The sequence below is a fragment of the Tenrec ecaudatus genome, chromosome 1, assembly GCF_050624435.1.
Source record: "Tenrec ecaudatus isolate mTenEca1 chromosome 1, mTenEca1.hap1, whole genome shotgun sequence".
NCBI lineage: Eukaryota > Metazoa > Chordata > Mammalia > Afrosoricida > Tenrecidae > Tenrec > Tenrec ecaudatus.
The window spans coordinates 86,249,927-86,267,447 of NC_134530.1; the positions used below are offsets into that span (position 1 = coordinate 86,249,927).

At 38.6% G+C, this 17,521-nt stretch overlaps 2 protein-coding genes across 2 annotated transcripts in view; one reads left to right on the top strand and one right to left on the bottom strand.

The window, feature by feature from the left end:
* The window catches only part of HOOK1 (hook microtubule tethering protein 1), a 73,136-nt gene extending 57,735 nt beyond the window's left edge, over nt 1–15,401 (top strand). Inside the window, exons 17-22 of the mRNA XM_075556912.1 lie at nt 1,259–1,293; nt 3,063–3,145; nt 3,685–3,785; nt 6,970–7,071; nt 10,320–10,388; nt 11,759–15,401. Of these exons, the coding sequence (XP_075413027.1) occupies nt 1,259–1,293; nt 3,063–3,145; nt 3,685–3,785; nt 6,970–7,071; nt 10,320–10,388; nt 11,759–11,935 (567 nt within the window). The 3' untranslated portion in view covers nt 11,936–15,401. The remainder of the gene's footprint in view (nt 1–1,258; nt 1,294–3,062; nt 3,146–3,684; nt 3,786–6,969; nt 7,072–10,319; nt 10,389–11,758) is intronic.
* Nucleotides 15,402–16,334: 933 nt separating this feature from the next.
* LOC142435893 (cytochrome P450 2J2-like) overlaps nt 16,335–17,521 on the bottom strand; it is a 48,147-nt gene continuing 46,960 nt past the window's right edge. Inside the window, exon 9 of the mRNA XM_075539943.1 lies at nt 16,335–16,767. Coding sequence (XP_075396058.1) covers nt 16,589–16,767 — 179 coding nt within the window. The 3' untranslated portion in view covers nt 16,335–16,588. The remainder of the gene's footprint in view (nt 16,768–17,521) is intronic.

Genomic DNA, 17,521 nt, shown 5'->3' on the forward strand with positions numbered 1-17,521 from the left:
TGAGATGAGAAGGGTACACGGTTATACCTGTGTTGATGGGGGAGGAAACCATAAAATAAGTGAAGCGATGAAAAGAAATAATTGAAAGGGAAGTATTTCCTCTCTGTCTTTTGTATCCTTTATATGATTTTCTCTTTTTTCCCTCGGGCCTTGGAAAATAAAAATCGTCTCATGCATGGTGGCTTCTCATATGTATATGGTATTGCAATCTAATAAAAATATTTGTTAAGCTATATTGGAGAATACTTCAAAATAGGATGTATTTAAGGAACTAAATTTTGGATTACGATATTCTAATGATTTGAAGTTCTTTTTAAAAATTTATTGGTGCCCAAAATGTACTTTATATTATAAATTTTTAATACTTAAGCTATTCAGTACATTCAGGACTATTGTTATTTAAATATTTTTCAAGTAGAAATTATACTTTCTAACATTTCTATTAACGTAATTTGATTGCCTCAGTAACATTAACTACTTTTATAATGAGGTAATGTTGGTATAGAATTAAAGTATTTGCATTTATAATGATATAAATGTTTACATATTCAGTTCTTTGCATTTGTTTATTTTTAATGCATCATTTTATTTGGGGCTCTTACAGCTCTTATAACAATCAGTACATCAATTGTTCAAGCGCATTTGAACATATGTTGCCATCATCATTTCCAAAACATTTTCTTTCTACTTAAGCCCTTTGTATCAGCTCCTCTTTTTATCCCCTCCCACCCTTGTAAACCCTTGATAATTTATAAATTATTTTAATTTTCATATTTGACACCGTCTGCTATCACCCATCAGCCATGTTTCTGTTGTTTGTCCCCCTGGGTGTGTGTGTGTGTATTGTACACTGGTCATTGCTATCGGTTGCCCCATTCTCCCCACTTCTCCCTCCATTCATTTGTTCTTCATTTAAAGTGCTAAAACTTTACATTTACTTTTTAAATAAATTATTCTTAGGTATCTAAATGTTTGGTACTCCTCAATATATCACACTTGGCTTCCATTTTGTATTTTTGCAAGTATGTTTTTTTTAAACTTAGAAATCTAAAGCATTTTTCCTGCTATTTCGTTCCCCTTCTCTGGTTCATTTCTACTTACCTTTTCCTGTGTGCTTTGAAGTAAAAAGTAAATGCCCAAAATGTTGGTCAGCATTTATGTTATTAAGCACTATACCTTCAAAAATGTATTAAAAGTTTTTAATGTCTGAGAAACATTGTTAAGGTAAACTTTTACAACAATTTTTTTAATTTTATAGTCCAGCAAACTAAAACAGAAATTGGAAGCACATATGTAAGTAAAGCTGATATTTCATTTATTTTGTTTGTTTATTTAAATCATTTTATTGGGGGCTCTACAATCTTATCACAATCCATACATGCATTGTGTCAGGCACATTTGTATATTTGTTACCATCATCATTCTCAAAACACTTGCTTTCTACTTGAGCCCTTGGTATCAACTTCTCATTTTTTCTCCTCCCTTCCCAACCTCCCCCCACATGAACACTTGATAATTTATAAATTATTGTTTTTACTTGTCTTACACTGACCAATGTTTCCCTTCACTCACTTTTCTGTTGTCTGGCCCCCAAGAAGGGGTTATATGTAGATCCTTGTGATTGGTCCCCCCCTTTCCTCAACCCTTCCGGTGCTGCCACTTCTACCACTAGTCCTGAGAGGTTTATCTGCCTTGCATTCCCTGTGTTTCCAGCTCTTCGCTGTACCAGTGTACCTCCTCTGGACTAGCCAGATTTGTAAGATAGAATTGGAATCATGATAGTGGTGGGGTGGAAGCATTTAAGAACTAGAGGAAAGTTGTCTGCTTAATTGTTGCTACACTGCACTATGACTGGTTCGACTCCTCCCCATGACCCTTTTGTAAGGGGATGTCCAATTGTTTACAGATGGCCTTTGGGTCCCCACTCCTCACTCCCCCTCATTCAATGATATGATTTTTTGTACTCTGATGCCTGATTACTGATCCCGCCAACACCTCGTGATCACACAGGCTGGTGTATTTCTTCCATGTGGGTTTTGTTGCTTCTGAGCTAGATGGCCACTCATTTAAATTCAAGCCTTTAAGACCCAGATGCTATATCTTTTGATAGCCAGGCACCCTCAGCTTTCTTCACCACATGTGCTTATGCACCTGCTTTGTCTTCTGTGATCGTGTCAGGAGGAAGGTGAACATCATGGAATGACAGGATAATAGAACAAAGTGTTATTGCATTGAAGGAGTACTTGAGTGGAGGCCCAATGTCCATCTGCTTCCTTAATACTAAACCTATAAATCTATGCACATAGATCTATTTCCCCATCCTCATCTATAAATATACTTACATATGTACATGCCTGTATTTAGACCTCTGTAAATGCCCTTTGCCTCTTGGTTCCTCTATTTCCTTTCACTCTCCTCCTGTCCCACTATCATGTTCAGCCTTCATTTGGGTTTCAGTAATTCCTCTCAGTTACATTGCCCTTAATCAAGCCCTACTAGGCCTCCTACAACCTCCTTGCCATCGATTCTGGATCACTTGTTGTTCCCTTGTCCCCGAGTTTAGGGAAAGTGTTACAGAAACGTCTGTATCTGATTTTTTTTTTTGAATTTTATTTACACAAATGGTAGTCTGATGCCAGATTCAGTGCTCAACACTGTCACCAAAAAAAGAGAATGACCTTAAAAAATATATAGCCTTCCCCCAGTAATCCAAACGCTTGAATTTTCCTATTGCCATTCAAATAGATTTAACAAGCAGACTACTATCACAACTAAATTGTGTAAAAATGTGGGATGGTACAAAATATTTCCTTTCACTTTCTTGAAGTAAGAAAGGTAAGAGGAAAGACATTCACATTGTTAACATACACCATGGGCTTGACAGTCTGTATACTCACTACAACACCCAGAGCTACACGGGTCTCATTCCCGTTTCACGGGTGGGGTGTAAAGGACGGGAGAGTGTCTTCCTTCGCTTGGTCCACACTTGTTCTGTGACAGAGACCAGTTTTTATTCTTATATCTGTTTGACTCCAAAGCCCTATGCTCTTTCTACTACTTAGGGAAAAACTAACAGAGGTCCATGAAGAATTACAGAAGAAACAAGAGCTCATTGAAGATCTTCAGCCAGATGTAAACCAAAATGGTAGGTTATTTGTAAAAGACTATTTGGTTGAAGAGTGCAAAGACTCTGTGTCTTTGGATAATGCATAGGTACATACATTGGAAATGCGATGGTAATTTTTAAAATGTAATTTGATAAAAAGAACTAAGTGACATAAAGGCATAGCAAACATTGTAAAACAATAGAATTAATATGAGACTTTAATAAAATTATGATTTTAAATTACATAACAGTGAGCTTTAAAGTGGTATGTATGTAAAGTGGTATGATTTGCCCTGTTATTATACCAACATTGTAAGGTACACTTAGTCATTTAAATACATGATAAAAAGGTGGAAAAAAGCTAGATAGGGTAGATTATTGACATTTTGTGAGAAACAATAAGAAACAAAAGTATACTGGTAATAGTTTAACCGTGTTAGGTGAGAGTTTATGGCAAAGAAGGTATGGGAAATTTATTTGTTAAGTTCCTTTGCCAGTCATTAAAAAATTAATATGATACATATCAATTTTTGCCTGAGGATGTATTATTTTTTAAATTTTTGCATGTTTATTAATAGTTCAAAAGATCAAGGAACTTGAAGCTGCTCTTCAGAAGAAAGATGAAGATATGAAAGCAATGGAGGAAAGATATAAGATGTACTTGGAAAAGGCGAGAAATGTAAGTCATTTCACTTTCAGACCTTAAATCTCTGTGACCCGTGTTCTATCGAAGCCCCTTGCACCTGATTGCCTTGCGATTCCGGCGTTTGTGGAGGATTCTGTTGCTGGCCGCTTGGATCCCCAGTGTGGCCACCTCAGCCCTCCTCTGGCCTCCCACGTCAGCATCAGAAAATGGAATGTGGCTGGTGCGGTGACTCTCATGACACCAAGAGTTAAAAACCACTATAGTCGGCTATGGAATCTTTATTGTGATAAACAACGTGGCCTTTTATGAAAAGTTCATTTAAGTTGGTTTATGTTTACTACAGGTTAAACAACTCAACGCTAATATTTTTAATGTTAAGCAGGTTAAACCTTTTGATTTTTTTTCTCGTTTAATACTTTTTTATTTCCAATGTTTGTATGTACTCTTCTCATAAAATCTTTAATTTCCATGAATTTTTATATATCTTCTGATTTCATGTGTTGAGGATTCTATCTGAGAGAGGGTTTCTTTATCTTGAGTAAACAAAGTTTATTTCAAGGTTGTAAAGGGTTGACTATATGTATTTCATCCTTCTATTTTTGTTACATATGTATTTATCAATTACAGTATAAATAGTACTAACAGCAATGGATAAACTGCAGGCCCGCAAGGCTTAACAAGACAGAACTTACTACTAAGTAGCCCTACTGGAGTAATGAGCTCTGTACCAAGCTGCTGACAGCAGTTTGAACCCATGAGCCACTCCAAAGGAGAGAAATGATACTCTGCTCCTGTGAACACGTATAGTCTCAGAGACCCGAAGGGGATATCCTCCCCTTGTAAGGTCACTTATTGAATCAGAATCAACTCGACGGCAGTAGGTTTGCTTTTCCTTGGGGTTTGGTTTTCTTTGGTTTCCTTAGTCACAGGAAGTATCATCACGGGTGAGAAGAAGTTTCTAGACTATTCACTCATTCGGAGTTAAAAGTTGACAAGACTCTGCTTTCTTCATCGTATGATTTCCATGTTCTGATGTCCCTCTAGTTGATGAGGCAAGACAGCAGAGATTGCATGGGAGGTATGTGATGATCCAGATCCCCAAACATATTGTGAGTCATTCTTATTTCAGTAGGTAAAACTCAGGCACTGCTACACCCAGTTGCAAGGAGGCTGCTACCCTTGTTTACTGAGTTTCCAGAACGGGATAGGGTTGAGAAACATCCAGCTAGTCTTTATCACAGTTTAGTTTATCCTAGCTAAAAATATATAAATGCCTATAGGAGAAAGCTGACTTTTCAAAAATAACGTAATGGCTACATAATATTTCAATGTCTGGAGTTTGGCAATACCAAGCCAAACCCAGTGCCATCTAGTCAGTCCCAACTGACAGGGACCCTGCGAGGAGAACTGGAGGCACAGGACTGCTGCACAGGGTGACGAGGTCGCACGTTTCTGTGGAAGCCGAGGGCCACATCCTAGCCAGGACAGAATGGAGCCAGATGCTTCGCTCACTGTGCCCCAGGAGATGCTGGGATTTATTTGATGGCTACCCTACTACCAAGAAGAATTTATATTTTAATTTTTATTGTTTCTCCTTTTGCTACTAGAACTAAGGCAATAGCCAACGTTTATAGAGAAAGCTTTCCTCTCATTTTGGTTTATAATCTTCACTTGAATCTTAGAAATGAAGTTAATCAAAGGATAAGAACATTTTCATAAGACTAGACATATATTTCTTAATGGCATCCTAATGTAGTATAGCTAACAAAGCAATGGCAATACCATATTTTTGTCACAATGAATATTGTCCTTAAAAACAAGTATAAATAAATAAACAAACAGACCAGCAAAAACTAAACAAAACAAAGCAATTGCTTGCTTTGGTAAGCTTGTCTTCTTTTTACAAAGCCCTGAATGTTATTTGTGGGGTAAAAGGAGGAAACACATAAGATAGTAATGTGTATGCATGGTAGAAAACTCAGAGAATAGAAAAAGGCCTAGCCATGCTGTCATCACTTAGAGATTTAAATAAAAGGTTATTGAAGTGTGGTTGAAATTCTTTAAGAGCTCTCCCTTTTATGTGTGAGCCCTGTGGTGGCTGACACCTTGTCTCTAGTTGCTGTATTTCCATTGTGCTTTATTTGGGAAAACCCCAAACCAATTCAACTACCATTGAGTCCTTTCTGACTCACAGTAACCCTTTGTAGGGTTTCTGAAGCCTTGAGTCTTTAGGTAGCAGGTAGCCTCTTTTTCTCTCAGGGTTTGATATGTGGGTGTGAGTCCCTGAAGTTACTAGCACAATGCTTTGCAGACAATGCAACCAGGGCTCCTTAACAGCCACATGCATCCACTGAGTAAATTGTTTTTAAATGAATAACAGTGCTATGTCTTGATATATAAAGAATATGACTTTCAGATTTTTTTACCTGTCGTGATATGTAAAGAATATGCCTTTCAGATTTTTTTACCTGTATGCATATAGTTAACGTTTTTATAACTTATTAAATTATTTGATTGTATCATATGGATATACTTATTTTGACGCATTTTGTAGTTTATGCCTATAAGTTGTAAATCACATTCCAGATTTGTCTCCTAACAGACTGTTCACTTCATAATTAAGTTGAGGTTAACTATATTCTGATAAAACATCTCGTTTACCCATCTTTTATTATTTTATTTAAATGATGTGAATGAGCTCCTTAGGTCTGAAGACACATTTTTAAACCCCTGATATCTGTCATCTGTTATATAGTTTTCTGCATCTATTATGTTGATCTTACCTTCTGAATTGCATTTAATGGCATAATGAGCTAGATTGTTCATTTACTTTTGTGTGTTATTTTTATTTTGTAAAATCAGCAAGTCCCCTTATTTTTACTCATTTTAAAAATGTATTCTCATCAGATAAATGCCAAGGAATTATTTCTAGATGTCAATGCTCAAAATTTGAAAAGGCTTAAAAAGCTATTTCCTATGGCTGAGGTGTGGGGAATGCTTGATTTTGAGATAAAGATTTTCTGTTTTTGTACTGAAGTTTGTTTTTCATTTATCTTGTTCTTTAGAATTCAAATGAGATTATGAAACAGATTTAGTTGGCTCTTGGATCACTTTCTTGGGAATTTTCCATTTGACTTACATGGGCTTTATAGAATTTACATTTATATTTTAAAATGCAGTAAGATAAAATGAACATACATTTTTTTTCTTTAAACAGGTAATAAAGACTTTAGATCCCAAATTAAATCCAGCATCAGCTGAAATAATGCTACTTAGAAAACAGTTGGCAGAGAAAGAGAGAAGAATTGAGATTCTGGAGGTAAAATTTCTATATTCACTCATCTCTTAATTATTCTGTGTAAACCTGGTAATTAAATACTGTCATATATTTGGCATTAGTTATCATGTTCCACAAGAAATTGGAAGGAGGTATTAGCACCTGGCATGTTTATTAAAGAATTCCTCACTAGATCATAGTATTAGCCTCCACACAGTTTATGTACCTGTCTATAAGCTGTCTGTTTCATTCTCCATCTATAAGGACCCTGAGTTTCTAGCAGAGTCCTGCCCCAATGCTGCTTTGAAATTCTACTGATGAGATTTTCAGTCAGAGCTTTAAGTAGTAAACTAATCTCACCTTTTAAAGAGCTGTGCTTAAACTCAGTTAACCAGCTCTATCTTCTTTTATCTGACCTAATATTAAACAAGTTTATCAGTTAGAATTGCGGTAAAGGAAGTATTTATAAGCTCCCAGTAAGCCCTTGAGCTAACTGTGAAATTTTGATTATTAGTTTTGCTATTAATGGCATATGTTCACCTAACTTTGTATGCTGGTAGTTACATTGGTGGGTTCAGTATTTCAGTATGGCATACTTTTTAGACTTTTTAAATGAGAATATTCTAGCTTCATTGAAAAATGTTTTGCATATTGTGCTTTTCGTATTTTAAAAATAGTATAAATGTCTTCATAATAATATATACAGGACTGCAGAGCCATGTTGAATTCTAGATATCTACAACAAAAATCTTATTATTGATATTTGGTTTATTTTTACTTTATCTGAAAATGCTATATTTCAGAAAAATATGAGGGGGTCCTCCCAAAAAAAGGGACTTGAGCTGAGCAGAGCGGAGCTTTCCTAGTATGTATTTTTCTCGCTAGGAGAGCATCTCACATCTCGCTCTGAGTTTGTGCACTCAGTGGTGTTGCCTGGGAAGGTTCTGTCTGGTCACAGTGAATTTTTTTTATGAAAGTAGTTTGCTCAAGCCTCAGTTTTTTGATGACTGATTTAAGAGAATAGTGTGCAGCTGTGAAATTTGGTTTCCTGCTTGGAAAAAAATGCCACAGAAGCTGTTGTGATGTTGAACACAACTTACAAGGACAGAGCTATGGGAAACAAGTGTATGAGCGGTTTCCTAATTTCATAATAGGGGAAATGTTGATTGCTGACAAACCCTGTTGTGGACGTCTGTGAACGTCCTGGACAGATGAAAATGTCGACTCCTAGTGCATTTGGAGTTGGTTCCACCAGGTCAGACTGTTCCTCGAGCTTTCTGTTTAGAGGCTCTGTAAAGGTTGCGTAGTTGTGTGATGAAGAAGGCCTGACTTGTGGCAGGCGCAGCCATCGCAGTGCACCAGCTTTTGGCAAAAAGCGGTGTGCTTCTCTCGGCACACGCACCGTACTCACCTGACCTCACTCCGTGAGGCTTTTTGTTTCCATGACTGGAGGGGGACATGAAAGGACAGACACTAGAATAGATGAAGAAAAATGAGGGAGTTACTGTCAGCCATCCAAACAGATAATTAGAAAAATGTCCCCAAGAATGAAATTGCAGAGTTGACAAATGTGTTAAGTGTAGTTGAGAGTACTTTGAGGGTGAAAGTTTGTTTTGTTAAATAATTTAAGTACATAGCTTCCAGTTTTGGGGGGTACTCCCTCTTACATGCTATTACTTTACTGTTAATTATATGAATATAACATTTGTTTTATCTATATGTATGTATTTATATTTAAAATCTGAGCCATAGCTAGTCTGTGGTAAAAATATTTTGGTTTAAAAACTTTACACCCTCCCTTCCCTGAATACACACCAGCTTGATAAACACTTTCTATCAAAATGGGTGCTTGTCCAAGCTAAGCTTTGTCTTATAAAACATATATTAGATGGGGGGGCTCTCTGAAGAAATTCAACTAGTTCTTCAAGACCCAACTCAAGCATCACTTCCCAGCTCTTTCCCTGCATTCCTGAGGCAAGGTCTGTTGTCTCCCCACATGACTTCGTGCAGCCCGGAGCTCCCAGCAGTAGACTTGCTGGCATTTGCTGGGACTATCTTGACAGCAGAGGTCTGTCTTTGTATATCCAGCACTAAATAAGACTTAAGTCAGGCGGCCTGGTTTACAGCATTGCTGGTCACCCTTTCACCTCTCTCTTCACTTTAGTCTACTCATCTGTAAAACATTGAGTTGGATTGGATATTTCTGAAATCTAAATCTCTCAGGTTATTTATATCCCAAAAGAAATCCAGAATGAAAATACACTCTTTTTGATATTTAAAATGGAAATATGACAAGAAAATGGTGCATCTCACCCTTAACAGAGAGGGGGAGACCCTCTGTTAAGACACTGCACAAGGAAAATGGGAAAAATAATGTTAGTAGCAGAGGGCATGTTGTCTGCCTCCCTTTTGGGGAGTTTGGGAGTCTCCGTCTGGTGCTGTGTGAGCCGGGAGAAAGGCTCTCATTCCCTCATTGTTCCTGAGCGCCTGCATGGTGCTTTTCATGTCAAGAGCATCTTTGTCTTGCCTGAAAGAAGATTCTAGAGTTTCAAGCTAGAATATTTTTAATATAAACCTACGGTAACCTAATGATTGACCAAATTTAACAATAGTTATATTAGTGTAATTAAAAGGAGGATGTCAGACTAAGGTAGCAGTTAAATAAGACCACAAGACACTGGGCATTACAGGTCACTGTGCCTTGAGGGACAACAATTGGTGCCAAGGTTTAGAGGCAGAAAGTGTTGAAAGGATTTTCTTGGTTATTTTCTTCAAAGTCTTTCCTCTTCCTTAGACGCAGCCCCACTGTGTTCTTACGTAGCGAGGCCTTTGTCCTCGAGCAGGCTCCGCAAACTGCAGCGCAGCCGCCACGTGCGCTCTCTCAGTATGCGCCTATGGCCCTCAAGTAAAACCGTAAAGGACACTGTTCAGAAAATGGTGATTTCGTTGGGAACGATGTATTTCTGGCTCTGGAGTAATTTTAACTTGTTGTGAGGGACAGGATTGTCTCTTCCATCTACAGTTTGCTGGAGCCTCTTCTGTATGTAGGGGCCGTGGCATAAGAATGATCTGGTTTTGTTTTGTGTTTCTACTGGCTTTGTTCTGCCAGTCACAGATTCCATTCTCTTAAAGGTCTTGTTGCATTTCTTTATGATCCAATAAAGGCTTTGATTATTTTTCTATATCAAATTTATCCTTCAGATGCTGAGTATAATGAAGAAATTATTTAGCTTGTAGTAGTTTTAGATGGTTCCTGTGGTTTTTTAACAGTCTTAATCATCTTTTTGTAGAGCGAATGTAAGGTAGCAAAATTCCGTGATTATGAAGAAAAGCTCATTGTCTCTGCCTGGTATAATAAGGTGAGTTGAATTTCCACCAGTGATTAGAGGGGGACAAACAACAGAAACATTGGTGGGGGAGACAGCAGGTGGTGTCCACGCCCACTTTCTGCATACTGACCCTAGTAACCACTAACACACTTTGATATCTATAAAAAAGTTTTAAGGACATGAACATAATTTTTAATTGCTCAAGGGTTCACGAGTGTGGGAGGGGGGAAAGTGCTGATACCAAGGGCTCAAGTAAAGAGAAAATGTCTCAAAAATGGGGCAGCCCCTGCATCGGTCAGTCAGCCTGCCTCTTGTTAGCTGCCCCTCAGCTTTACCAAGCAAGATTTCTTTCTTGAGGGCCTGGTGTCTCCTGAGAACACGTGCAAAGTGTGTGCGATGAAGGCTCCCCATCCTTTCCTCTACAGGGCATTCTGGCTGCACTTCTTCCAAGACAGATGTGTGTACTATTTTGGCAGCACATGGTACTTTCAGTATTACTCACCAGCACCGTAATGCGTGCACCGTACATCAGTTCTTCTCTGTCTTCCTTATTGAAGGTCCAACTTTTATATGCCTGCGAGGCAATTGTAAATACCATGGCTTGGGTCTTCTAACCTCTTAGTCTGCAAGGTAACATCCTTGCTTTTCAACAATTTAAAAGAGGTTGGGCAGCAGATTTACCCAATGATGGCACTGTTTGATCAGTGTCTAAGCAAGGTCAAAACTAAGACAGGCAGTTTTATGGACTGCATCCTACCTGGGGATGAGTCATGGATTCTCTCATCGGAGGCAGAGACTAGATCCATGAAAGCAGTAGCTTCCAAGGAGCTCTTCTGGGATGGTTGATTCCAGGCATAGAGGTCAGTTCAGAAGTTGATACTGAGCTGGGGTTTTGTTGGTACTCTAGAGATAATTTTGATAAATGTCTTTGGAGGACACTAAGAAGAAGTATCTAAAAAACAGAAAACGACTAGGACAGTGCACTGGGGAATTGTTTTCTGTCACAACAATGCACTTGCACATATCTCCAGGGTGTCAAGGACTGCCCTGTGAGTATTTCATCAGGAACAGCCCCGACCTTCCCCTGAAGACTTGTTCCCAAACTTAACCTCTAAAAGACACAATTAGATTGAGTCAAGAATGCCCCATTTGCCATTTTGACATGACGTAAATCAAAAGAACTCAGAATTCAGAACTGCACAGACCTTGATTTGTGGGGGCTGTGGGGGAGTGTTTATGGAGAAAGAGTAACTTCACATTTGGGTATTTTTATTGAATAAAGGTTTTCATGATTTTCGCAGCAATACTTTCTGACATCCTTATATGTAAAAAACATTGTGCAAAGTCTTAAAGGCTATATATGACTGTTTCATTGTGTTGCTTACTTTTAATCATTCCAGAGTCTCGCATTCCAGAAACTGGGCATGGAATCTAGGCTTATGAGCGGCAGCGGCAGTGGTGCTTGCAAAGACCCTGCTGCCGGAACTCCCGCCCGGTCTTTCTTAGCTCAGCAAAGGTGCATCACCGCCACCAGAAGGCATCTCTCCATGAGAGTGCCTGCTGCAACAGCTGATTAAGCGGCAAAGGAGAGCTTCAACAGGCGTGCCCTAAAAGAACGTACCGTCCAAGGAACCGCCAGGCTAAGAAGACAATGTGTAATGAATGCTCACAACTGCTTTAAAATCAGAATTCATGAAATGAATCTGGCCAGCTGACTTGGCAAACAAAGTATAGAATGAGCTATCTCTCAGTTGAGTAATTGGAAGATGTAACTTAGGCATACATCTTAAGCATATTTGTCTTTGGAGAGTTTTACACTTTGAAATTGATTTTGTATATTTTAGTGTAATGTCTTCACTTACTCCAGTCATGTGGTTAATTTGCTATGTAGAATCAAGAATATTTAATTTAAAGGATATTTATTGTTTTTATCATGCTCCATACATAATCTTGAGGTAGGCGGGCACAGAGAGCTATTACAAGAGTAATTTCTTTGACTTGATGTCTACAGGTTATTATTTCTGTTTTTTCAGTTCTGTCATTCAGTGAGTGTATTTTCTGTCATCGAAAGTAGAACTTTTGGAAGACTTGACTGTTGAAAGACTATCATAGAAACAGTGTGAAATTGGAAAGTTGTAGCTCCAGAAGAGGGAATGGGTCACTGTGCACCTAAGATAAATCAGTGCTGCTCTACAGTTTGAGATGTTATGGATGTGAAAACAGACTGGGTGTTTCAAGAGGTGACTTTCTGCTGAACAGCAAGCTGAAAAGTGTAATTTGTGTGAAAAGTCTACAGAAATACGTTAATGAGCAATTTCAAGGATTCCTTTCCAGCCCCGCAGATTTTGGGCGTCTGTTAAAAAGAAAGGCATGTCGTGGCCCAGCAGCTCATATGCTCATTATCGAGAGAGGACGCAGCTGAAACAATGGGGGATTCGTTTGAGTTTGTTCACTAATTAAGAAATCTGTCGAGCTGAGTTTCTTGTATTTAGCGCATTTCTGCCCAAAGGTCTTGTTTGCAAATGTGTTACTCTGATTAACTTTGGTCATCACTTTTAAGATTCACCACTTGGGGATATTAATTTAGTCCTAGTAAACCTGTGCTCTTCAAAATGGTATCTGTAGACCACATGAAACAATTTAAATTGACCTTAAAAATTGAGTTTCCGTTTTCAATTTCTCATTTGTGTGTTTCAAAGTGCTGAACAACCACACAGAGTTAGGGACGGCTGAGTTGGGCAGTGCAGATGGAGACTATTTCCACCACTGCAGGAAAGTCTGTTAGGCAATACTTCTTAAACTATCTTAGGAGTACTTTGGTGTGAGAGTATAGAAATAGAAAGACCAATACAGGACGGTTTGGGATAGAAGTAGTAGTTGTGACATTACTAGCATCCTATATTCCGGCCGTAGAAAACCTTGTATGGTTAGATCTGTCCGGAGTATGTCTAGACCTGAGGGGTCAGGGGTCAGCTGACTTTCTAGAAAGAGCCAGAGAGTAACTCTGAGGATTTGTGGGCCATATGATCTCTCTTGCTGATGGGTTCTGCCACCATATGGTGAAAGCAGGTGGAGTTAATTTGTAAATAAATGAGTCTCACTGTGTTCCAATAGAACCTTATCAAAAAAAAAAAAAAAGAACAAAGCAGATGTCAGAACAGATTTGGCCATAGACTCCCGGTCTAGACTTTTAGCCATAATCATTCTTTTCAAGTACAAGTATTGTTTTATTCACAGTATTATGTACCATATATACTCGAGTATAAGCCGACCCGAATATCAGCCAAGGCACCTAATTTTACCACAAAAACTGCATTAAAAATGTGCTGGGAAACAAACTCGGCTTATACCCGAGTATATACACTATTTAGATATCTAGAGTTTGGATTCTGTCCAAATTTTTCATCATTAAAAGTAAAGAAGGATTCGTACAGCATCAGCTCTGTAATCGTAAGTACCGCCTGACAGGATCTTTCATCAGGGTTACTTCTGTTGGCTACCTTTCAGTTTTAGGTGTGCTCTATTGGTACAGTTCTGCTGAGGGGCTTCTAAGAGTTTGTGGGAAAATCCCATTATCTTTTCATTGTGTTTTACTGTGAACTTTTTGAAGCCTCTTCATATTTTATTTGTTTTTTCATATGCTCTTGTAGTTGCTGCTTGCCTGTAACTCTTACTGACATGAAATAAGCCTTTGAGAGCATTTTAGCATGCTATTGAAAATTTTCTAAATATTATGGCATTTCAGTATAGTGAAAGCATTTGCCCCTATGGTGTTTAATACTTGTTTATAATTGAGAATTTTCAAGCTCAGTTTTAATGGATTTTATTGTGAAACAAACACCAATTTCAACAAATGGGTATTTTCACAGTTCAATTGCACCTAACAATTTTTATTAATATACTTGTAATTTCAAAATAATTTATGCAAATTCTGAATCAGAACCTGAGACTAGATTCTTTTTTCTGAAAAGAGAAAAGACAAATTTTCTGATTTATCATTTTTGTAGTTTATAAGTAGAATTTAAAATGTTTGATATGAAAATATTTCTACAAGGTTAACATAATTTAAAGTTCTTTCTTAATGTGATTAATCATACAGAAATTCAGGAACTGATCAGAAGTGAGATTGTTTTCCACATCTGGTTAGGGTAGTGAGATTGACACCCTGTGGGTGGTGGAGAATTATAAATACCCCATCGGGAACCGTGACTGGTGCACAGCAGTGTCGTATGACAGCCTGAGTGCATAGGAAAGGGCACGGGAAAGTTCTTGGGAAAATTTTATTTTCTTTTAATTCCATTTTTTCTGGAACTCTCTGAAACCCTGATATATTTTGGAAGAAAAATTCAGCACTAATATAAAGGAATTGAATAGCTCAGCGATTATAAAATAAAACTAAGACCAATTTGGAAATTTTCTTTAGTTTTGAGCATCAGTTCTAAGATTTATATTCATTTCTCTCTTCTTAACATAAAAAGTGTGTATAGAAGTAAGGGATAATATTCTGAGATACATTCAATGTATTGAGAACTCTGTGAAGTTGATTTATTTTTTCCAATGAATAAGACTGTCAAACTAATGATTAGGTATAGATTAAGAAATAATGTCTGTGTTTAGAAAAAAAACACTTCATCTCTGAACTTCTTTGTGTTTAGCGGCACATTCGCCTTCCATGATGGCTTTTGAGCCACCGTGCTATCTGTGTAAGGTTCTCTAGCTGTGCATTTAACGAGAACACTCCTATGTAAATTTGTGTGTATGTGGATTGTATGCATACACGCCTCTTGTGAAACTGTGCATTGAAAAGTAGTTTGGGGATCCATAAAGCACAATCATAAAAGAAAATAGTGTGCATTACTAAACTTGAGTTTAAATGTAATGTAACATTGAGCTTATAAAAGACTCTATTTTCTACAGCAAAGACTTTGACACTTGAAAAATAAAAGCAATACTTGATTTATTTTTTTAAGTATTTGGGATATTATTTTAAATGATTGATGATATAATAGTTGTAAAATGTTTTACGTAAATAAATTTTCTGCTCCTGTGGTCTGATGGTTTCTATGGTTGTTTTTTTTAAGTGGATACACATGTACGTTATTTGCTGCTTTAAATAAAAGACTTAAATATTTGGATTAGTAAAAAAGTACGTTGCATTAATTGTATACCTCAATTTTGTTTTTCTTTGGAAAACTTTTTGTTAGTTGTACTCTGTGCCAGAGAATGTTTTCTCATGTTCTCTAATTGTATCAAATATCCTGCATCAGCTTAGCTCCCAGAGCATTTTTCTTTGATAGAGATACCTATTCCCACCCACTAAACCTCCACACTACACCTTGCCTCCAACACCCTCCAGCCTGCCTTCTAATTTACGTCTAGTAATCCCACCGCCTTCAAGTCAATTTCACCTCAACTGACTGCCATCAAGTTGATGCTAATTCATAGTGACCATATTTAGGGTTTCCAAGGCCAAATCTTTAGGGAGCGGATGCCCTCTCCTTTCTCTCTCGGAGTGCTAGTGGATTTGAACCACCAGCTTTGTAGTTAGTCTACATTTACTGTGCTGCTACTGCTCCTTCACTTACTACTAGAAACCCAAAGCGAGGATTGTACTTTGAGGACGCAGGCCGTGGTATTGTCAGTTGTTTCACAAGCAAGTGAAAGAGGGACATTACAGAAGACTGAAGAAGAATGGATGCGTCTGAATTATGGTTCTGGTGAAAAATGTTGAAAGTACCATGGACTTCCAAAAAAACAAATGACTGGGAAGAAGTACAGCCAAAATGATCTGTAGAGGCAAGGATCGCGAGACTTCATCTTACCTACTTAGGACATGTTGTCAGGAGAGAGCAGTGCTTGGAGAGGGGCATCTTGCTTTTTAAAAATCTATTCACACAGTGTCTGCAACAATGGGCTCAGCATAGGAGCTCTTTAAAGCAGGAGGCCAATTATACCAAAAGTTTAATGGTGTATTTATTGGTTTATAAACAGTTTACATCCATTATTTCCTTTGATTCTTAGAGAACATAAATGGTCTGCATAAGGCTCCATTGGGAAGAGAAAGGGGGTGGAGTTGGCATTTGAATTTCGTGGCCTCTGAGTCCAGTTCCTGGCATCCTTCTCCAGAGCTGCTTGGTTCTGTTCCCGCCCTTCTGAGCAGGCTCTGCTGTCTTCAGAACACCCTCCATGTTGCTTGCAGCCTCCCCCGCCCCCACCCTCCTCCAGCCCCATCACCCTCGAGAAACAGCACAGAGACGGTAGCTGACAGGGCTGAGAGTGATGCCCATTCTGAACTTCGTACTCAGCTTCTCATTGGCCGGGGCCTTGAAAGTAAACTTTTGTAAAAAGGAAGTGAAGAAAATAAACAGCTCAGATCTGGCCAACTGTTCTCCAAGGCAGGCCCGCTTTCCTGCAAGGCAAAAACAGAAGCTTAGACTACCTTTCCTGGTTGAGAAGGTGCCCCGCAGGGAGGATTCAAATCCTCTCCCCACATGCTGCCAAACCTGATCAGAGGGAGGACTGTGTCCCGGGACTGCATTTACAGTGGATCATTTAGTTGAACAACCTCCAGGGTAAGCTGAGACAGAGAAAGTGGTTCCAGATCCTAAACTCAAAAATGCCTTCCAGGGTCAGGCAGGGCAGGCACAGGAGTGGCGGTGCGGGCTGTCTAACAGCACGGGCTGGGTTGATCTCCAGTGGCTGGCTGACCAAGTCTTTCAAAAGTTAGCAGAAATAATCAAAGAAGACAACCAAACCCTTGAACCTGTGTTAACAATTTCAGTGTTTCTAAAAACTTCTCCAGAGGTATAAACAACGGAGGGAGCTGGCGGTCTAAGGTGCACAGCACCTCTACTTGGTAGTGTCCCGGAACCTAAATCCTCCCAACCTCAGGATGTGACCCCTTGAAGTCGGGTTGTTGCAGACATACTAGATGAAATTAAGGACACTCCATCATAAAGTGGGTCCTCAACCGAATGTGACTGCTTTCCTCTTAAGACACACACGAGGGAAAATGCCACATGACAACTGCATCGATGTGAAGAAACAGGCATCATGCCAACATCCCAACTCCCAGAGCCCACTTGGGGTGTGTAATATCCTCTTATTTCACCCCTCTGGGTTCTCATACACATTGCAATGGCTACCCAGAACTTCAAAGTCAT